Source organism: Apteryx rowi, unplaced genomic scaffold (genome assembly GCF_003343035.1).
Source record: "Apteryx rowi isolate R43461 unplaced genomic scaffold, aptRow1 scaffold_1, whole genome shotgun sequence".
NCBI lineage: Eukaryota > Metazoa > Chordata > Aves > Apterygiformes > Apterygidae > Apteryx > Apteryx rowi.
Window position 1 is genome coordinate 3,620,470 of NW_020447196.1, and position 23,579 is coordinate 3,644,048.

General features: G+C 34.1%; 1 protein-coding gene across 8 annotated transcripts; it reads left to right on the forward strand.

The window, feature by feature from the left end:
* The first annotated feature begins 29 nt into the window (after positions 1-29).
* Positions 30-23,579, forward strand: ZNF507 (zinc finger protein 507). Of its 8 annotated transcripts, none has more exons than XR_003252314.1 (7): positions 30-405; positions 4,395-6,523; positions 7,529-7,634; positions 13,141-13,255; positions 15,155-15,259; positions 17,759-17,883; positions 19,194-19,270. XR_003252314.1 is itself a non-coding variant. In XM_026058650.1 (7 exons), exons 2-7 carry the CDS (start codon positions 4,400-4,402, stop codon positions 19,835-19,837), a joined length of 2,949 nt encoding a protein of 982 aa, XP_025914435.1. In that variant the 5' UTR covers positions 32-405; positions 4,395-4,399; the 3' UTR covers positions 19,838-23,579. The 8 variants fall into 8 exon arrangements, 5 of the variants coding, with proteins under 5 accessions (XP_025914451.1, XP_025914462.1, XP_025914478.1 ...); XM_026058650.1 differs by lacking the exon at positions 17,759-17,883 and adding an exon at positions 19,474-23,579 and having other exon boundaries at positions 32-405; positions 19,194-19,328; XM_026058666.1 differs by lacking the exons at positions 17,759-17,883; positions 19,194-19,270 and adding an exon at positions 17,172-17,740.

A 23,579-nucleotide genomic window follows, 5' to 3' on the forward strand; every position in this document is an offset into this window, starting at 1 on the left:
GGCCTCCCCCGCGCAGCCGCCGTCGCTCCACGCGTGGGGGGCGGCGGGCGGGCCTGCTGCCAGGCCGAAGCTCTGTGTCACGGGGCCTCGAGGCAGCCTTGTCCGCAAAGGGATGGAGTTACCAAAACCGAAACGCTTCCTCGCAGTTCTTATCGCCCCTCGAAAAACCAGAATCGGCATCAGTGAGCACTGAACGGACTCTAAACAAAGAATGACATAACGTTACTCATATGCGTAGTTACGCGGCCGGTGGCTTGCGTGCCCGCGAGCACCCACAGCCGAACATCTGGAGGGACTCCCTCCGTTTCAGGTTTTCGCGTAACAGTGTTATGTGGCAACGCTTTTCTTTTGCGGTCTGTCTCGGGTCTTTTCTCTGAGTCTCTGTGCTGCTTTTCAGATGAAAAGGTAGGGAAAATATTTGCCTACTTAACATTACTAATGACACTTTTAAAATGGCTAGTATAGCTTAAAGTAGCACCGTGGTCTTATAATTTTCCTTAATTCATGCTTACACTGAGAATATTTCGAGTAGATGTTATTCTTTGAGGAGTACATGTAATGTATAATTTTATTTTGGAAAAAAAAACCACTTGCTTACTTTTCATAATGGTTCTTAAATGTATTACAGCCAGTATGAAACAACAAAATATTTTTGTATAAGTAAATTGGATGGTTTTCAAACAATAAGTAACTGAAATAACTTAATGGAAGTTTTGTTGAATGGAAGGCAAGTCACTAGTAACTATATTATTGTCATGTCACCTGATTACCATTGCTTCATTTAAGTTAAAGAATATATAATGGAAGATATTTCTATGGCTTGTAGATATAATATGAACGGAATATAATTTTTTCCTAGCCACATAGACTAGAGTTAGTCATTTAGTAAACTCTGCCAAACATCATAGAAACTGAAGTACCAAATGCACATTAAGACATCTGCTTTCTATGTTCAAAATGTAAATACTTGGATTTTTTAGCTTAACAGTAACTGTCTGGATACGTAGGTTGATTCCTGTTAATAAGACAATACTGAACTTGAATTAAATATAAGAGTATACCAAATAGCCATTTTGTAAAATTATACTTTTTGTTTTAAAGATACTTATGTTTTAATTTTTATTTCCTCCAGTTGAGCTGCTATCTAAATGTAGTATTGATCATTATTAATCTGCTTGCATAGATCCAGTTAAAGGCATAACACCTTAGTTTGTTTAGTTTTCTAGTTATCATGAATCCATTTGGCCTGGGGGGTTATTTTTCTTTTATTAATTTTTCAATTTTAAATTAGATTTTAGCCATTTCCAAGTAAATATTTCTCAAACTAACATTGAAAATAATAGCACTGAAGAGACATCTCTCTTAAGAATTCAGACTTGGCAAATATTGCTGCATTTTCAAGTTGAAATACTTTACCTGACCACATGAAGTGTGGATGATAGTAACTGATTATATTGATAGTTCTGATGCTTTTGTAATAGATGAGATTGCTCAAATTGGACAGATGCAACTGGGAAATGAATATTAAAAATTGTTACAAACCCATTCATATTTGGAACTATTATTTCAATGAAGTGTTCCAAATACATACTCTTCAGTGTGAATCTGAGTTCTTCCAACAGTTACTGTAACTTTATAAGTCAGAGGAACTGTGTAGATAACCTGAATGGCAAATAAAGGCAATTTCAGTATTTCTGCTCAGAATTTTTCTTTAGACCAAAATTATGACTTATACTTTGAATTATCACAAGAAAAAAAAATTGTAGTTGCCTTAAGGATGATAAATTTGTACAACAAATGCCTAGAAAATGTAAGCAGTGCTCTGTTCAGTCGCCATCTGTTGCTGAATTTCTACCTTCTTTTATGTATTATGAACTATTTTCAACTATATGCAAGTCTTTTATCTTACTAATGACAGCACAGAATGTTCAAAGGGCCTTATCCTGCAGATGTTGCCTGTGCTTAAATTTAAATCTGAGTAGCTCTACCAAGACCACATGGAAAAAAAATTGGCATTATTTACGCAGTCACACTTAATTTTAATAAGTTTTAACTTGGTTTGAAGGTCTTGTGTACTAGATGGAAGGCGGCAACTGCAGAAGTACCTTTCAAGACTTGTATCTACTTTAAACAAATTCTTTAAAACTTAATTTCTCTTTAAATATAGAGATCTTGTCACAACCTGATTTTTATTGGTAGAAATACTTATTTCTGAATGTGAAACAATTACAGGTTATTGTATGTTTTTCCATTCTTGATGGATCAAAGAAAAATCTATATATGTGTTCAGAAAAATATGTCAAGGTAAAGATTATGTTCACTATCAAATAATGAGAAAAAAATATTACCATACAACTGTAGTTCCATGTATTTTCGAACTAGTATTTTTTAAATAAAATTCTTACAATATGAAGAAAGGGCATGTGTCAGGCAAACTTCATTAGCTGTAATAATTAAATAACAAGAAGAAAATCTGCTTATTTGCTATGCTAGGCTAAAATATAGCAATTGTATGTTGTTGTGTTCAATAATAGGATTAGATTTGTTGCAGAGCCATAACATTTGCACTGCCTTCCTATACAATAAAGGAATTTCTTATAGTTTGTATTTAAGTTACAGTAAATGCGACTGCTTCGAGTTCAGAGTATATAAGTGGAAGTTGCTTCATTTATACCCTTAACTAGCCTCAGCAAATAAGTCCCTGTATCTTGTGTTAACACTGTGCAATCACATGAAATCTTCCAGCATTACAATAAATGTTTCCCCAACATTATTGTATATCTTGTAATGTATTTCAAACTAAAAATTCTAAAACAATTTTTACATTTGACTAAACAACGCTTCTACGTAGTGCCACCCTTGGCAACAGATTCCTCTGCTTCAGTTGTCTCTTTGACATGTCTACATGGATGATGGGTGCTAAGAGGCCAAGTAAACTGGCATGTACTGACAGCAGCCAGTGAGCTGATGGACTGGACCAGCTTGCATCTGGCCGGCTTGGAGTGCAGGAAGAGTGAGCTTAGACCTGCTGCCACCACATGAAGAGATACAGCTTATGCCTAAATCTACTTCCAAAAGTTGTGGTGGAAAAAGGGCACAATAATACCTGCTCTCATGTGTTTATTCAATATATTGGTTGTTGACAAAATAAGGCCTGTGTTGCTTTTTATTCCTCTTCATATGTCAAAGGCAACATAATAATAGAATTATCTACAAATACATTCTCTTTTTTTATATTACAGTTGTATACTAAATGTTTCAGTAGAAAAGAGTAGACTTACGGGTCTTAAGGAAGTTCTGGTTTGGCATACAGATCTTTCTTGCAAAAAAAATCAACTTGAAAAAATCATGATAAACACTCAAGGATGACTGATAAAAGAAATATCTGGCATCTCTCTATGTTCTAGATTATATATTTTGTGGAACTTGAATAGGTTATTTTCAGACAGTTTTCAGAAGTGAATTCCACTGTAAGACTTTTTGCTTGACTCCCCACTCCCTGAGCCTTGCCCACATCACAAAATATGTTTTCATGTAAATTTATATGAATTGGCTTCTAATTTAACCTCCAACACTACCACATTATTGCCTGTGGTTTATGGTTAGATGTGTTTAAAGGAAGTACAAGTGGAAATAGTTATTGCCTTTAGCTTCCAGAACTATTTTTTCCCTCAAAACAGAAAAAACTACTCTTCAGAACTTAAGTACCAATTGATTTTTTTCCCCTACAATTAAGGAATTGTTGGAAAAGCTACAATTAGTAGGTTCTCTATGAAATGACATTTATAATAAGTATGACTTGACATTTGAATTGTCTTTAATATAGTCATAGCAAAATGACTAATGCAAGTGAATACTAGAACTACTTTTTTTTCTAACTTTTCAAGGAAAGATTTTGCTTATGTTTTTAAATTATGTTGTTGCAAATTGATATTTGCTTCAGACATCAATGTATCAGAATAAGTATGTTAGGAACACATTTTTCATATCATATCATGGCTTTTAAACATAAATATGCCAGTTACTACTGACTGGCATATTTAAATGTCTAACATTCAAATGTGTGGTCCTGTTAAAGAAATAGAGAGTATCTGTAACAACTCTAATTACCCTATAGTTGAAAAATAATTATCTTGCCATTACACAACTTGGAGGCATGCAGTTACAGGATGTCTTGAAAATACTCTGTGCAGATGTATTACATAGCATCTGTGCTGTCCACTAAATGTCCTCAAAATCTTTGGCTATTTATATTCTCATTCTGAAAGTTTTTATAAAGTTGATGGCTTTAGGCTTCTGCGTTTAGTAGAGAGAGAAATATAAATTGTACTAGATTCTGTTTTTATTATTGTGTAGGTATATATTTTAATATTTTACTAAACATTTTCTCCTAGATATTATGGAAGAAGGAAGCAGTGTTGCAGTATTGATGCCAAATATTGGAGAACAGGAAGCTGTACTGATTTCTGAAACAGTCATTGGTCCAACGCTGCAAAACAGTGAAGATGAGAGAAAATGTAAAACTGACCCACTAATCCACGTTATTCAGAAGCTAAGCAAAATAGTTGAAAGTGAGAAGTCGCAAAGATGCCTTTTAATAGGGAAAAAGCGTTCCCATCCTAATGCTTCTGTGCAGTCCTTTGACACAGAAGATCTTTGTGAAATCCCAGCTAAAACAATTCAGCTATCTGTTATTGGTACTAAAAAGACTGAGGAGTTACAAGCAGATTATTATGTGACTGATTGTCTTCCACAAAGCAAAAAAAAGGTGACGTGCTACCAGTGTAGTCTATGTAAGTTTCTATCACCATCTCTCTTAACACTACAAGAACATATAAAACAACATGGGCAGAAAAATGAAGTGATATTAATGTGCTCAGAATGTCATTTTGCTTCTAAAAATCAAGAAGAGCTTGAATCTCACTTCCAAAATTACCATGAGAATGACAGTAAAAATAGCATCCAGACAAAAGCACAGCAATGTGTAAATGTCTCAAGTTCATTTTTGCAAGGGCCAGTGGAAGGAAGTGTCAAATCAGGGACTGATCAGACAGGAAATCTGGAATGCAAAGATATAACTCAGTCTACTCGTGTGGCTGAAATGGGTAGGAGAAAATGGTATACTTACGAGCAGTATGGCATATACCGGTGTTTAATTTGTCGATACACCTGTGGTCAGCAAAGAATGTTGAAAACACATGCTTGGAAACATGCAGGCGAAGTTGATTGTTCCTATCCTATCTTTGAAGAAGAAAATGAAACTACAAATTTGTCAGAGACGGTTGTAACTCATACACCTCACAGTATGGATGCAGTTGTTCTTTCGCTGGAAAACAATGAGCTAGATATCCATAGCGAACATTCTCTTCAACTTCAGATTTGCAATTCTGAGCAAATATCATGTAAATCACCAGTAGGAGAAAATGTAAAAGAGGAAGAGGCATTAAATCAGTCAGTGGCACACTCTCCTACTACAGAAGTTTTAGAGGAGACTGTATCAGATACAGAACAGGATAATTTGATAACTGATAGCCTACTTTCATCAGCACAGAAAATCATTAATTGTAGTCCAAATAAAAAGGGTCATGTTAATGTAATAGTAGAGCGTTTGCCAAGTGCTGAAGAAAGTGTCTTACAAAAGCCTTTCTTGATGAACACTGACATTGAAACAGAAAAAAAATTAATCTCGGAGAGGTCCCATGTTATCTGTGAAGGACCTGAAGTTTATCGTTCAGATGAAATTCAAGAGGTGATAATAGGATGGAATAATACTGAGAAGAAAGATAATGAATTAAGCTCTAATAAAAACATAGCAACTGATGAAAATGCTCCTCCTGCACGAAGAAGGACAAATTCAGAGTCTTTACGGCTACACTCATTAGCTGCAGAAGCTCTTGTTACAATGCCTATCAGAGCTGCAGAACTAACAAAGTCTAGCTTTAGGACTCTCACTGGGGAAGACTGTGTGGATGCAGATACAGGGCAGAGAGACGCTGATGGGCCATATGCAGCTAATTCTAAAGTGGTATCCTCACTTAAGAATCCTTCAGAAGAGTTTACTAGCTTAAACCAAAGTGACTGTGCAATAGTGGAGATAGATAAAGAAAGGCCAGAGTTATCGGAAGCACCAATTAAAATGGGCATTAGTATGTCACTACTCACTGTCATTGAAAAATTGAAGGAGAGGACGGATCAGAATGCTTCTGATGATGACATTTTGAAAGAATTACAAGACAATGCACAATGCCAAAATGCAAATGATGCAAATATTCCAGGAAGTAACCTAGTAGAATATATACCTAATGTAGATCGACCCTACCGCTGTCGCCTCTGCCATTATAGCAGTGGTAATAAGGGCTACATAAAACAACACTTGAGAGTCCATCGTCAGAGGCAACCATATCAGTGTCCTATCTGTGAACACATTGCTGACAATAGTAAGGATCTAGAGAGCCACATGATCAACCACTGCAAAACAAGAATGTATCAGTGCAAGCAATGTGAAGAATCCTTTCATTATAAGGTAAAGTTATTTCCTATGTCTGTTTATAATAGTTAAATAACCTGTTTGTTACTTTTTTATAACTGGTGATCCTGTGATCCCTCTTTCTAATTTAATTCAGTCTGACACCCTGGCTTCATTGTCATTACGGTTGGAGACTATTGCCTGCAGCACTTTCTGAATATAATATTCTGCCATAATTATTCTGACTTACCCACTGAAATAAGCTTGCTTCCTCACAGAAGTTATTTCTCTTGAGAACCATCTTATGGACATATTAATATCGTGTTGTTATTCTACCAACCTGTAGTAACTAAATGAAGAAATGGAAGCATTAGAGAACTTAAAAGTTGAAACTTTAAAAGAACGCTCAAACATGCCCACTAGTTGTGTGTGCAAGAGTAACAGTGGTGCTTGGGGGCAATGTGTGAGAATCTTTGAAATAGAAGTTCTTTTATTTCTTCCTCTGTTGCTTTGTTGGGCTGGACGTTCTGCAGAACTTAGATCTGAAAGATTACATACAAGAGCAGAATAATGTACTGCTCTCAGTTTTATAGTCTCCATTTTTAACATTAGTGCCTGTGAGTACATTCCTATAAGCTCAAGTATGCTCGTTTTACTCGGGAAAATACAACAGATAGCATCAGTATCAGGTCTTACAACTGAAACCGTCATAGGCAGCGGTAGTGCAGGTTTTCCCATATGTCCTGTTGTTAGGCCCTAGTTTGAAAAAAATGAATGTGTAATGAATATAGTCACTTTTCTAGTGAACAGTATTTTTTTTTTAATTAACACAAATCATATAATCACCTCTTAATCACTCTCATCGGTCCTTTTTTATATTATTAAAGTATAATTTAATCCGTTTTGTTTGTAGTTTGAGGGATAATCTGTATGTATGCTAAAGTATGTTTTATAATAGTTGTCATGAAAACTTGAGTAATAATTTTGCAAATTACCGCAGTATCTGAAGTGACCACTGTATGTTTGCATTATATGTTTAAACATAAGGAATTGTTTTTTCAGAGCCAATTGCGAAATCATGAGAGAGAGCAACACAGTCTTCCAGATATCTTTTCAACAGCTACATCTAACAAACTAATAGTTTCCAATGAAGTAGATGAAAGAGAAGGTACTGTATATATTTTAACTTAAAATTACAAGTTACTCATAAAATTATTTATGTTTGCTGTATTTGTAGGCTTACTTTTTTTAAGATCTCCTTTAGGCTGAACATTTTCATGCCTGTTCTTAACCTAAATGTTCTTTTCAGTTTGCAAAACTTCCTATAATTCTCAGTTTTGAGATATTTTATTGGCATTTGTTGGTAGGTAAAACATTTTTTGCCTAATTATATCTTTGGATTTTCTTTTTGAAAAACAAAATTTTAAATACCTGCAGATAATAAGTGGTATGGAGTATGACTTTTTTTTTTTTTTTTTTAAAGAAAAAACATTTTTTCCCTCTGTTTACCAGCTGCAATGTTTTCTGAATTGCCTAGTGTAAATAAAAGAAAGCCTTGGTGTTTTTCTCTTAATTCACTGTGATAACGTAGTTTGCTATCACCATATACATACAATATAATTTTGCATTCCGTTTTTAGAAATTACTATTTAATTGTGGTAAAGTCCAGAATGAGTCATTCGTTTTAGAACTAGAGAGGCAAATGTAAGGGGTTCTAAAACTATATCTGTAATAGTTGCCAGAGTAGTAGTAGATATGCATTTTCTAAATTACTGTTAATTATGTATTTGCTTATAATTTAATAGGTATTTTTTTTAAACTTGATGTGTTAAGATAGTGAAAATTAGGCAAATTTTGAAGTTTAGGGAAAATGTGGTCTTAAAATGCTGTGACTGTCCTGGAGCCCCAATATTTATTATTGCAACTTGTGTGCATCCTCTTCTCTGGTGAGTTAAAGTTTCTGAAATTATTTACAGTGCTTTTATTCTGAAGGGAACACTGTAATTTTTAGTACTCTGCAATTTTAGTGCACCTCTGAACAACTGTGGGTTGAAATATTTCCCATTTTATGCACATAGCTCTTTTCTGTCTTATGGTCTCTTGTTTGTTTAGATAGCAAAATGCATTCTGTAATGTAGTACTTAGATTGCAGTTGAAATTTGTGGTTCTACTCTCGCCTCTACAGTTGATCAGTGTGAAAGTAATCACTGAAATTAGTGCGACTACTTGTGAAAAAAGGTATAACCAGCATGAGTAAGGATGGATGGCTTGAACTGTTAATGAGTTGTCCAAAGCAAAATGCATGTCAGGATAAAATGCGAACCTTAACTCCTGACTTCTGTTTTGTTAGCTCATGCTGCCTCTTACTTTGGCTTTCAGTATACTAGATAGAAAATTAAAAGTTAATTATCTCATCAGCCTCAGATAAAATGGCCCCTCCCAGCTCCTTTTTGTTCTCATCAATGCAGAGAGCATTTAGACTTCCATAATTCAGGAAACTAGTTTGTAGTGTTTATTACATACATAAGACCAAAGCTTCAGACGGCCATAGGCCTTCTGGGGACTCAGGGGGAGGCAGAAAAAAAGACAAGGGAGGGTCTACTGGTACTGAGAAAGTTACTGATTATAATCTTTTTTCTTTAGAAGCAACAGCTTAAATGTTTTAATGAAGCAATAGGAAATAAAACATTGTTAGTTTAGCTAGTTGCAAATGTCTGTAAGCACAGCTCTGACTATGCTGCTGACAATGTCTGTAATGTTTTAGACCAAGATTTTTAAAGATGGCTTAAAGGAAATAATAAATTCCTCATAAAGGAATACGTGCCTTGAGACACTTGAAATATGTCAGACTTTCAAAATACTGTATCTTTTGAGCTTAGGTCTCGTTAAGGTGACTGAAAATCAAGATGGCTTGCTACTTTTTAAAAGAGTAGTTTTAGAGTTTATGTCCTGATCTTGTGATTTTCATGAAAGAGGAACCCCTGCTCACAAAATCTGCCTGATTTTGATTTAATTCAGTGATTTTTTAGAATAATTTTTGTTCATTATTATCTTATAAAAATGTTACAGTCATGCACCTTAATTGAATTTTTACTCCACATCAAATTTAGTAATATGGCTTGAATGAAAATAGTTCTCCTTTTAAACTTTTATTAACTTATACTTTGGAATGCTTTAATTATTTCAGAACCAATTTATAATCAAATTGCGACACCACTGCAGTACAGCGATCTCTTGTCAAACAGATGTCATCCCTATAAAGCGACACAAAACAAAGAAGTTTATGGCATAGCATCTGTTTATGTGAAAGATGCCTGAGCTGGAGCAGTTTCATTTCTTGTTTATGAAATAGTTAGTCCTAAAAGTCTCTTTATTCATCATGGTTGTACAATAAATTAAAAGGGAGCATTATGACACTGAATATGATCAGATTGTAAATGTCTAATAATGAAGGAATAGCGTAATAAGCAGCATTACAGGAGCACCTGTTACTGCTGCTAGAATAAAGATCTCTCATTTTCGTGTTTACTTTTAAGAGACCTGATATCATCGATCCAGAAAGCTAAAAAGCCCCCACAACCAGAGAAAATAAGCCTTTTGGGGAGTATGGGGGGAGAACAACTGCTGTTTCACTACAGCCAGAGAGGATATGATGTATTATAACTTATGTGCATTTTGCTGAAAGAATAAATCTAAAGTAGTGATTGGTGTAAGTAATTGCTCCTAAGTGTGTGCTACTGGGTGGTTAAGCACTTGTAACTATGCAATAGATGATATGTTTGCATAATGCTTTTAGAATCTCATTAGATTTTTTTTTTTTAAGCTGCCTGCCTAATTAAATACCAAATTCCTAACAGAAAATACATTTGAAAACAGTTTATTCTAAAACTGCAGAATTTAAGATGAAAGAACCATTCAAGTAGAGCATGCAATAGCCCAACCTTCACACAACCCCGCTCTACTGTAGATCTGCAGCCCAGTAAGTGTCTTTGTATTCATCTGAGGTCTTCTGCATAAATGTGTATTCATAAAAGCATAATTGTAGAAATATAAATTCTTAAGTTTGTAAGTATATACTTAAGACTGTTTTGATAATTTGTCATCAGAGAGAATTTTTTGAACAGTAATACATTTTAAAAAGCTATATGAGCACATAGGAAAAAATCTGATATATTTTAAGAACTTTAAAGCTGAATTGCAAAGAGTGCATATTATGTATTACTTCTGTATTGTTTTGTTTTTATAAAAATGCCAGAACAGTGAGCAATTCATTAAGTTTTAAAGAGTGTAAAATATTTTTTATCTTTGCACACACAGAGAATTATTAATTTTTTTTACTTTCTTTGTATTCAGATGTCATTTTATTTTATATGATCATATAAATGAATATGATATATTCTTCAGAATAAACCTCCAGTAATATCAGCCTAGAGCTCCAGCAGTAACTAATTACTTTGCACCTTGAACAAAGAGTGCTGATTTTTAGAGTGAAAATTTAAGTAGTGGTAATTTTTACTTACTGTTTAAATCACTGTATCCCTCAAAATAACATATTTAAAGCATTTTGACATAATTCAGTGCCCAATGGTGGAATAAGGTGGAAGTGAAAAGTTGAACTTCAAAATATCTCCTTAAAACAGAGTTCTACCATGAACATACTTAATTTTTATTTTGATAATGAAAAGATTCAACTGGGTTGTTGGAGCCCAGCATCATCAAGAGGAAACTCCAGAACAAAATAATCTTTATAAAAAATGTTCATTTTTTTGGATGCAGGGGATAGAACTTCTGTTTTCAAGATAAATGCTACATTTCCTCCTGAATTCAGTCTGCTTTTCTCATCTCTCCTTTCCTTAACTACAAAGAAGTTGCATGCAGGAGGTGATGAAGGAGAGGGTTTCAGTCAGTTTTTATTACTCCAAACTGTCAAGAACTTTGTGGTATTTGGACCTAAGCAGAGATATGTCTAAAGAGTCTACTTTCCATCTTTTTGAACAGTCTCTTATTTCCAAGTTCAAGCTTGTATTTCCTTTCAAACTGTGCAGTCCTAACAGTGGCAGGCCATCCTCTCAGCTTGACATGGACTTTCAGCGCTCCTGACCTTGACAAGCCTTTAAAAGAATTGTTCTTCAGGATTCAGAATACAGAGATCAAATCTGGGAAATCAGAACTTTTATTCTAGGAGGAGAAGGGGTTATTTTTGGTTTGGGAAGGAGCTGGGAGGGCTGGGAAGTAGATCACTTGTTAATATCATCAGAGTTCTTAAGGCAATATCTATGAAAAAACACCCAGCTAATATTCCCTTTTCTGTTCTACCTAGGATCTTCTAGTGTATTCTAGTAGTACTAAAACTCCTCACAACACAAACTAATGGCTTTTTTGTACTGGAGTTGTACTTCATAGGAGCATGAAGAGTTGCTGAAGTCTGTTCTTGCAAGATTTGAGCTTTACTTTGTCTCCCATGCATAATTTGTTGAATTGTATATTTATTGTTTTTGGCATGTATTTTAGCAATGATCTTTTCCCACCTGAGAAATTCTGCAAGGATCTCTTATCAGTTTCTTCAAAGCCCACATACGTTACTGAGAGTCATGGCTTGACCGTTCAGTCAGCTAATAAGAATTTGGTGTAAAGGTAGGGTTCCTTACATGTGGAAGAAGAAAAGTAAAATTTTAATAACTTAGGCTAGTGAAGAGGTAGAATGCAAATGCAGAAAAAAAAAACTTAGGTCTTAGTTTGATGTTTCTTTTGGCAGTAGTGCTGATTTAAGTAGCCCCAATCTGTTTATCCTTCTTTCTGCTATTCCCTCATTTGGGAGTGTGTGAAGGCTGCCTGATAGGCTAGAGCAGAAAAATGACCTGCATTAAAAATACCCTCTCTCCTTCCAAATGTTCATATTTTTAACTCAAATCAGTTCCCTTACTCAGTGAGGGAGCAGGAATAGGGCTTTTAAGGCCTACACAGTCACATCCCAAAATATTCAAACTGTGCACTTGTGGGCACACATTTTCCTATGTTAAATTAGTCATTAGCCTTTGTCTCTGCAACTATTAATTTTTCAAGAGTCTCTTTCATTCTGGAAAGAAAAAATGATTTCTGTTGCAATTGCTTTTTGGTAATTTGGAGAAGTTCCAAATTATTTCTTAATACATCTGGTCACTATCTATTTTTTTGATCATCTCAGATCCTTCTGAAAGTGGTTGTGAGTGTATCTGGATGATAAAGAGGATTTGCTTCAGGAGCCTTCTGTTTTTCTTTTCTATGTTTGCCAATTGGAAACTTCTCCTCTCTCAGACATCTCTCTTGCCCATCTTTTCCTTTGATTTGATACTGCAAAGCAGTGAAAGTCCTGGGTTCATCATTTAGTACCTTATACTATAACATAGGATTTTGACCTGACCACAGTAACCCAGGAAGGGAAGCAACTGGATGGTGAGAGAATGCACTTCCCTAAAATTTTAGTAATTCCAGTAAATGGCAGGGAGAATGCAGAACAGCATGGTAAATGAACCTTTATTATCTCTGTGTCCATTGCCAGTTTGCTCCAGATACTGAAGTATCATTTTTAAATGTTAATTCATGTTTCATAATTCAACTGTGTGCTGAAATTATCATCTGAGAACTTCTTAAAATGCTGAAGGCATCTCTAAAATTATGCATTTTGTTTTGTACAGGAAATAAGGCTTCAGTTCAAAAATTGTATAGATGTGATGTTTGTGACTACACAAGCACAACTTATGTTGGTGTACGAAATCACAGACGAATTCATAACTCTGATAAGCCATATAGGTAAGTGTCCCAATTATTGCTGACTAATGCTAGGCTCTTGGTCTGCTTGTTTTAACAAGGTTACTTCCTTGCTCGTGCAATTTTGAAGATATTGTTAAAGAATGCCAGTTTCATAATTTTACTGCAAGGCACTGCAAAATTGAAAGGGCCATGCTTGCTGATCAACTCAAACTATGTAATTAAGATTTGCTGACTTTTCCAGGATGCATCTTTAGCTATAGCAGTCCATGGCTTGTTTTCAGTTTGACACATCCAGATATAGAAGGGGAAATAATTACATTGTAAGATTGATCTTTGGCAGATAACAACAACATATTTAGCAAACTCTTTGCACACTAAGTTCATTTTGGATTTGCTTTATTGCAAGGTGTTCTCCATTATCATATTGCTACTTCTAACGCTTTGTTTTAAAGCAGCAGGGCAAGCAACCATGTTCACACTCCTTAGTGGAGGAAGGAGGAGTCAAGGGATATCCATAATGTATTGGCTCCTACAGGGTGTGGCAAAACTGTGCTCTTTGTCTTGCCTTAGTCCTTTTATCTTTATCAATATTAACCCACTCATTTAAGATCAGATTTTATAAACTTTCCTTCAAAGACATTATATAGATTTATATAAAGATTTTTATATCTAAAATTGGTTGTAATACTACTGTTCAGGTCCTCAGAGGAAAAAATAAATCATGTATTTTTCTATTGGTTTCTGCAAAATTCCTTCAAATTCAATCTATTCTTATTCAGGGTGGATCTCTGTCCCTCTCTAGTGGCTAAAAAATAGATCTGAGTTAGTAAAATTTTTGAGCTAATACACTTCTGTCTTTTTAGTACAAACTCTTGAAACACATCTTCAGACCTTGAAACCTTGCACTCAAAAGGGGACTTTCCCTTTTGATTAAAAAGCCCCCCAAGATATGCTGTTTTTTGATTTTGTGCATTATAGTGATGTATATTAATTAAACCCCTTTAAAAATGTAGTATTAGTAATCTCAAATCAACTATCCTGGATTCTCCAACTTTTTCACACTGTAGTCCAGACTTTTTAAATTACTGAATATCTTATCATTTCAAAATGAAACAACTAAAGTCCTGATAAATATGCAGAGTTTTAGTTGAGCTTGATGGCTCCCATTAGATCTGTTTTTATATATTATGTATAGGAAGCTTACCTGGTAGTATATTGCTATTTATGCATAGCATAGTATTTTGTGTAATACCTTGAGATCTAAATCCAGGGACCTAGATCTAGATCCAAGCTGTTTTATATATTGTTTTTATACAAAATGCTGTGACAGAAGTCAAAAAATAAAAATTTAGACAATGTGATATGTTATTGACTTAGGGCACTTGAATCTTAATTTGTTGATCTTGTCCCTGACTTCTATTTGAACTATAATGCTCTGAAACATAAAAGTTTTATTACCAATAGTTTGGCATTTAAAGTGTCATGAGAAACACTGCTGTTGCATTAAGTAGAACTTGTATTCTTGAAGAATAAGATCCACTTTGACATGTACCACATCTCCTGTAGCTCTTATGATCATATTCTGCTTTTGCATAACATAGCCAAGCAACTTGTATCATGGCTGCTTCAAGAGCACCCAGATCTCTCTTTTACTTAGTGATGTTTGCCAGCTTCAGTAGAGGTGCACCAGATGGATTTCAGGACAGAACATGCTTCATGTGCCTAATGATTCTTGCTCAAAGGTGGAGGGGGTTTTTGGATACAAAAACCCCTCATGGTCCAAAATTTGAAAGTTAATGTTACCACTTGGACATCTGTAAATGTTGTTAGTCTTCATTGTAGTCTTTCCAGATACCTTTTTATTCTCTTAGATTTTTATTTGTGGAATAGTTTTAGCAGTTAATTATCAGATTAGTTTACCTGTTTTTGTCTCTTTAGATGTCGAGTATGCGACTTTGCCACCACAAATATGAATAGCTTGAAATGCCATATGAGGCGCCACCCCCAGGAGCATCAGGCAGTGCAGCTAATGGAACAGTACAAGTATGTAACAGTTCTAATCTGGCAAAAAGCTGTGATAGTAGTGATTTTTCTATGTTATGAAAGAAAGCAGAATTCAGATTCTATTCTTTTTCCTCCTGGATTCATTCTTTGTTCCAGTGACGCTTTTTTTTTTGAGAGAGAGAGAGAGAGAGATCGATTGATTGATTTGATATAGCATTCCTAGATGATGTTTATGCTAGTAAATTAAACATGTCTATGACCTCCCTCTGGTACAGTATTCAACCCTTTCTTTCCAGAATGGGATGGTTGCATATAAACTGCTTATTGCAAGTGGTTCTGGACCATGTTAATTACCAAAGCATGCCTGGAATTGTTTGGGGGAATGCATGTGCCAAAACCATGCTGGGGCACCTCTAACAATTTAATATTACAGATTGTTAAATTCCAGTGCCCAGGAATGTTCTCTGGCTTTGTTTAATATCCTAGTCTAGGCACAGCCTTTGTGTGTACGTACTAGTTAGAATCTAGATTTGCATTGCAATGCCCTAGTTAAGAATTAGTATGAAGGGTCATTATGTTTAAGGGATAGTCTGTCCATTGATATGTTTTTATATTTATTTATTTTTTTATTTATTTATATGTTATATAAATATATATCAGGAAGAGTTGGCATAAAAATGTAAATGTTTACTACTAATTTGCAACAAAAAATAAAAGCATGGAAAGGAAAAAAAATGAGGAAGATTCTGAACATTTCTTAGGAAAGAATTTTAAAGGGAACAGGAATAATCCAAATAAAGTACATTCACATATGGGGTTTCTTCTCAAGAAAATCTGATTCTGTAACTTCAAACAAAGTCCTTACACTGCATTTTTCCCCAAAAATGTACTAGAAAGCAACACTAAGTTCTGTGTGCTCTGCTATCATACTTCACACACTATCACTAAATACTCTTAGTATTACCCAAGATTACTGCAAACCTCCACACTTTGGCCCCTGTGTCCCTGAGGAAATACTCTATCAAAAGCTGCAAGATAATTATTTCTTCCGTAGACCAATTTAGGATACACTTGAACAGTATAGTTTAATAATTCAGCATAGGTCAATCAGTAGGGCAAATCGTGCTATAGAAATGAAAGGAATCTGCTACTAAAATACAAAACTCAATGGAAAAATAATTTCTTTTCTCTGAGAATGTCTTGCATATACTGTAACTATGCAGCAAATTCAGACTTCAGGTAGGAACAGGTATTCTCCTAGTTCCATAGTTTTTAATTGATATTTCTTTTGAAAACACTACTTAAAAACACCCAAACTCTGTAGAACATTGAGCAACATCAGTAAACGGCCTTCACTTCCATTTCTGCCCTCCCATTTTAATTTATATATTTCCCTTGAGATCATTTTGTTTAATATACATTGTATTATGGATGATGATCATAAAGTAAGTAAGTGCATCAGATTAAAAGTTGTTGAGTTTCTGCATCTTTGATTTGAACTGCGTGCCAGTCTAAAGTAGTCAACAGCTTTAAGCTCATGATATTGTACTCAGCAAAGTAAATCTGACTAGTAAATTAGCCAAGTAAATTAATGTACTTCAGAAAACAAGACTTTAATTAAAGGTGGATGAAAACAAACAGTGAACTGTTGCTTCCTCCATTTTGTATCAACCCACTGACCAATCTCTGTTAGCAATGTAACAAAAGTATATACTATCATAGACGTATACCAAAAGACTGTTGGAATACATGTGCGTATAGAATTGAATTAGGATTATTTAATGATTTTTGTGTTATGCAGAAAATCATTTTGGCCTAATTTTATCCGTAAGAGGAATTATAAGGTGTTTTTATTTCTTATTAAAAATGATGGCATTATTTTGTAATAGCCTTATTAGACATATTAAAATTCTCAATCTGAAGGTGAACTTGCATCCATTTTCTTTATAAGGCTTCAAGTTAGAAGGAGGAGGAAAAAAGAGAGTAGTACATTCCAAATCAAGTAATAGAGAGAAGTGAGAAGGACATATTGTTCACCAGCAGAATAGGATTATCTTGCTACGTAAGCAAGGTAATGTACCATGCCTTCACATAACGTATCAGATGTTTGCTACTCTCCACAGTCTTCTGCTGAGTAGAAATAAGTTTCTTTTATGAGATTATTTGCCAGGCATTTAAGTCCTAGATCCTACTGTCATTAGGAGCAGTGGTGAAGGCTTACTGAATTCTAGTGTTTAACACTGGTTTATGTAGTTTCTAAGTCCCAGTTCTGAAAAAGTTTTCCTTAAAAATATTAGAAAAACTAAACTGACTAAAACAACTTAGTAAATACTTAATTAAAGTAATGACCTATTAAAACGACTAGTATAGTAGTTGTTTTAACAGATTATCATAATGTAACATATCAGGAGACCACATTGCTTGAGCGGAAAACCATTTTGCTCTTGTTGAGGAATGAGATAGACTGAGATAGATTCCTAGTTATAATTTATTAGAACTAGGTCACCTTGGATTTCTAAAAAAAAAATTTGATCCTAGTCAAACTCCATGTGATTTGAAAAACTGAAGACTTCCAAAGTAGCAGGAGCACCTCATCTTCACCATGAATACTGTTCAGCTCTGGAGTGATGTCATACACTATCACTCATCTGCTTCATGCTGAGGTGACTAATTTATCATCTTGGAAAATGCTTTTAAAAGTCTCTACTGTTGTATATTCATGTATGAAAAAAGTCCTGTGGGATTTCATCAGTCTTCAGTTATTTATGTCTATAAATATGCATCTGTATGCAAATAGAGTTTCTTTTTTAAAGTTTTTGAACCATCCAGCCAAATTCTACAGGAGGAACAAACATTTCTATTCAGCTTTATCAGACCATTCAAAAAAATTGCATTTTCTATTCAGTTGCGAGTTCTGCTACATGTTTATACCTCAGTAGTATGAATTTGCAGCTGTTTTAGAAAGAAGGATTGGAGTATTGGGAAAATGAGAGAAAGAAATACCAAAGTATTACCTTTATTAAACATTCTTGGTTGTGTTTAATTTACTGAAGTATATGCTAAAATCTTTCTTGTTTCTACAAGAGTTAATTAGGATTGCATACATGAAAACCTATATGCTAAATACTGGAAATGTAAATTAAATTTAATGGGACAAAAAATTGCTTTACATCTAAAACTTCTAAAGCATTTTTCAAACAGCGCTTTTCCTGAAAATATGAACGATTGTTTAATAATTAGGATTATTTCAGATGTTATTTTTTCTGAATTCTATGTGTAAATTTGAAGCTAAGTTGAAGAACAAGACAGCATACAGCTATATAATATTTTATAGGCAGATGGAAATTTATTCTTACAGTACCCCAAGCTGATGGAAAGCTCTCTAGACAAATCATTATCCTCAAATAAACTAATATATGCTACACCAAGAAAGACTATTAGTTCATTTAAGTTCATCAGTGCTGATCATACCCATGCAGCATCTGCTTGGTTCAGAACAACAGCAGAGAGCCTCACTACCAGCCTGCAAAATACCACATAGACATACTCTCTGTTTCTGCAGTTATCAGTACTATTGCATTTTTGCAGTATTTAAGCAGTTTCAACAAACCAAACAGATAGGATTTTAATTATTTAAGAAGTCAGAAAAGCTAAGCTTAAAAATTCTCAAACCTTTAAACAGTGTACAATTCAGAATGAAACTTCGCAAACTAACATGACGAGGTATGAAACTTGACAGAAGGAGGGAGAGGGGGATTGACATGTTTCATTATAGTAATATAAAACAACTATTGTGGTGTTATTGTCCTGAAATGAGTAAGCAGAATTTTTCCCATTGTATAGTAGGAGAGGAAAGAAAGAATGTATCTTGCTGTTTTTTGATCCTTTTGGAAGAGCTAGTGAATTACTAAAAATCATAAAATTTAAAAATTTCTATATGCTTGTCTTTTTTCTTCTCTACTTTTTTTCCTAGATGTTCTCTTTGTGGATATGTATGTAGTCATCCTCCCTCTTTGAAGTCCCACATGTGGAAACATGCAAGTGACCAAAATTATAATTATGAACAAGTGAACAAGGCTATTAATGATGCAATTTCACAAAGCAGCAGGTATGTCAGTTTTACTTTAAAGCCTTATCATCTAGAATTTTCAGAGGATCCAACTCTGATTCAAAGAAGAGTTTCTATCAAGAAGCAACAAAAAAGTATGTTTTGAAATTTGTTTCATTTTTTATTTTTATTTCTATTACTTTAGGTTTCAAGGACAGCCTCCTGAAAAAACCTTATTAGAAGGCACTGATGAAAGTACAGTACCTATACTAGGAAGTTCAGACAACTTGGTGTCTTTTACAGAGTCTATTAACCAAACTACTAATGAAATTTCAGGTTCTGATGAAAATGAAAAACTTAACTTGATGAATACCTCATGCAGCTTAGAAAAGAACTCCACTCTGCCCCATCTTGGCACAGAATACTGTGTTCTTCTCTTCTGCTGCTGCATTTGTGGGTTTGAGTCCACCAACAAAGAAAATCTGTTGGATCATATGAAAGAACATGAGGGTGAAATCATAAACATCATTCTAAATAAGGACCACAGCACAACTCAGAGCACAAACTAGATGAAGGAGTAAGTTAAAAACAGGATTTCCTAGAGTGGATATTTTCTATCTTTTTTAATTTTGCCTGAGAAACTTGCTAAAGAGAAGAAATGCAAGCAAAAGTTGCTGATTTCTGAGCCCAATTCCTTGTTTCATTAATAGAACATTAGCTTAGCCAGGGACAGATGAATCATTTAAGAGATAAAATTCAGGTGTGGGTAGTAGAACAATCCATTTAAACCTGTTATTTCTCTGTATGGTGCCAAGAGTGTGGATTTTTTTTTCCTCTCTCTCCCCAATTGTCAGGTACTAGTCCATAATAATGCATTAGTACAGTAAATCAAAACCCAAAGGTAAAAAAAGCTTTGTATCAATTCAAAAGCTTTTTCTCTTTCTCCCTTTTTTGTTGTTTTACAAGTATTTGGACACAATTTTTTTTACCCTCTTTTTTTTAATTGGCAGAAGACAGACATTTTACAGTATGATCTTATAAAACATTGCCTAGATTTTGGAAGGAAGGGAGAGGGGAGCTGGGTGAGGGCACATATGTGTGTCTGCATGTGCACATGAGCGTTTCATTCTCCCAGTCTATTTTTAAGGCCTTACAAACTCCAAGCCTTCTTCCTGAAAAAGACTGGTATCCTCTATGTTGATTCAGCACAGCAGGAGCTGAGTAGCCTAGAAGCTTTTTGCTAACTATTTGGTTGATTAGATCCTCACTAAATATCTGACATCTTTTGATAGATACAGTCTAAGTAAAAGTGTGTAAAGGATCCTTTATAATAATGTCCTGCTGTTTATTAATGGCTTTCTTTACACACTTAGCGAATCCTATTTCAAAAAACAAAAACAAAAAGACCCCCAAAAAACTAAGCAGATCATATGTCATTTTAATTGTGGTGATTACTTTGCAGTACATGAGCACCATTTTTTTAAATGAGAATAAGGTATTAACACATATGTAATTGCCAAGAAGAGATTTTTAAAGCTACATAGATTCCTAAAGATGTGGATGAGCTCAAAGTGGGATTTTGAGAAGTGCCTACCTGCTTTGGAGTTCTTTGAAAATCCCACTCGCTGTCTAAAATTCCTACTTGTCTGGCTGCGCTGTATCTATAGAAATAATTCACTGAAAGATACAGTAATCTTCCTGTAGAATGTTCTGTTTCAAAATATAAAATATGGGAAACAATATTTTAAGTAAAAACTGGATCCAATCAGTTGTAGAACAAATTTTACTAGTGCATATAGTATGGATTCATAAAGGGAATTAGGGATTACTTTGTTTTCTAAGAAACACGTAAAAGTCTCTCCCTTTTAAAGCCTTTAGCTTCAAAGATTACAACGCTGATCTTTCTTACAGTTTCAGCAATTTGCAGTAGAAGACATCTGTCTATGTATCAGCTGGGAATATTATTATACAGGCTAATTACCTGGCAGCTTTGTTGAGATTATTTATAAAGTCAGCTACTTAAATTGTTTGAAATACATGCTTCCTACTGAGTGAAGTAGTAGCACTTCTGAAGAAGCCCTTTAGCAGCTTGATTAAAACTTTCTAGTCTGGGCATTTAATTCTGCTTTTAAAGAATGGCAGTTGCACAGAAGCATGCCTAGTTCACGACATGGTAATGCAGTTACCTGCATTTTAGTTGCTCATTGCTTAAAAAAATGACTTACTCTTAGGAAAAAAAAATATAGTATTTTATGTTTATTTCCTATTTATACATTTCTGCTAGCAGAAATAAGCTCCAACTATAAATCTAAGAAGGTGGCATATGTAGTGTACAGTCTGTTGTGCTATTGCTGACTAAAAGTGGCAAACAAGAAACCAACAAAAAAGTCTTGTTACAACTTTATGAAGCAGCACAAAAATCTAAAGGCCAGTGTAAAATGCTCTAAGATTCCAAAAACATTTGGTGATTTTTTTTAAGTGATTTCCTTAAGCATCCTCAACTTGTTCTTTTGAGTTAAGTATCTATCATTTTGTTTATAAATTAAATTGCAGAAAGTACACATTTTACTTTAAAATTGGTTTGGATCTAATGTCAAAGCATTTTTGTGTCAGAGATATTTGAGATACTTTACACAGAGATGTGAAGTAAGTATACATAATTCTCAGTCAAAAGCTGATTTTTTTTATAGTCATACAGATGGATTTTATATTTTAAAAATATGATTCATTTTCTATCTCTAGTTTAAATTGAGATAACTTTTAATGGGGTATTGTTATTGTCCTATTGACACAAATATTTTATTTTCAATTGAGAATTCATGTGAAAGCAGTAAATTATTTGGAATTTATCTGGTCTTCATCATTCAGAGATCCCATTTACTGAAAAATTCAAAGGTAAAAAGAGATCCATAGCAATGTTAAACTACAGATCTGTGTTCATAGAAACAATGTTTTGCCACATTCTCATTTTTCAGTAAAAGGATAATGTATTTTAAAGTTGCTATGCTACTGAAAAAAAAAAAGGTGAAAAACTTGCATTCATAAGCTGAGAGGAAGATGGCAGTGAACCAAGACTTACAAAGCAAGTAACTTTGAATCAAAGTTAACAGTTTTGGCATGTGTTTAGGCCACACCTGAAGTGTTAATAAGTATAACGCACCAGATTCATTGTAATGGAATTACTGAGCAGGATATATCTATTTACAGTTTTTCTTTGCCATCTTGTTGCTTTTTTCAGTTTGAGCATGTGCTACTATAAAATAGTAGAAAGTTGGTTGCCTCTGAAAATTCTTACCAGCCCTCACAAATGCCAACAAATAATTCTTCCCCATCTGCACAGAGATTTTTAACTTACTGTTTCCATGCTGCTTGCCATTAGTTATCCATTCAAAAATCCCATGGATTTTATCAGAAGTTTTGCATGTGAAGTAATTATAGGCAGTTTTTGAAAGCAAATTATTCCTCAGGATATCTGCTTTAGAAAGTGTGTGGTTGGCTTGGCTGCATGTTATGTAAGAGTTTTTCAAGAACATTTCCAGGTTACCAACACTGCAGTCTTCCTCTTTCTTTAAGATTTTAAAATATTTTAGGATCTTCTGTCACAAAACTATCAGTTGATCAGGAATTCACTTGCTGTTTGCTTTAAGTAGATTTTTTTTGGCATGTGAAATGTAACTTGCAGCTTTGATTTTAAATGCCTATACTTCTACTAAAGAGAAGACTTGATTCATACTAGACTATACTGATAAATAGGTGGGTATTTCATCTTTCCAACTTATACTTGGTCTGGAAAAATAAAGTGGTTTTCAGTCAGAGTTACTGTATTTTCCTCTTTCAGAAGCACTTATTTAATCATTTTAAAAATGTACAGTTGGTGCTCAAAGTAACATTTGTTAAGATATATTTAATAGAAATTTACATTTGCATTTGATATTCATGGACATGGGTACATGTATTTTTTTAAGAAAACATATTGTAACACTATGGCACTGCTTTTATAGCCAAAGTATAAAAAATTTAGAAAACTGACATGTAAAGACTGCAGTTAATTCTGATACTGTATCTTATTAAATAGGATGACTTTCATTTATAAAATTATCCAGCACATTAAGCTGCATGCCTTAAGCTCTCTCTAGGATTATGTTCCTGATAGAAGACTGTCTGTTTGGAACTATGAAGCAAAGTCTGTAGTACTACTTTAACTACCTTCTGAAATACTGTACAATGTTAGAATAATTTATTTTGCTTTACAGGAGTTTGTCATGTATTGACTTTAATATTGTATTTTGGTAATAAACCTTTTTTGTTAAA

Coding starts and splice junctions, on each gene's coding strand:
- ZNF507 (XM_026058650.1), top strand. CDS start 4,400: ATGGAAGAAGGAAGCAGTGTTGCAGTATTGATGCCAAATATTGGAGAA. Junction 6,524..7,528: donor AAGAATCCTTTCATTATAAG/GTAAAGTTATTT, acceptor TTGTTTTTTCAG/AGCCAATTGCGAAATCATGA. Junction 13,256..15,154: donor AACTCTGATAAGCCATATAG/GTAAGTGTCCCA, acceptor TTGTCTCTTTAG/ATGTCGAGTATGCGACTTTG.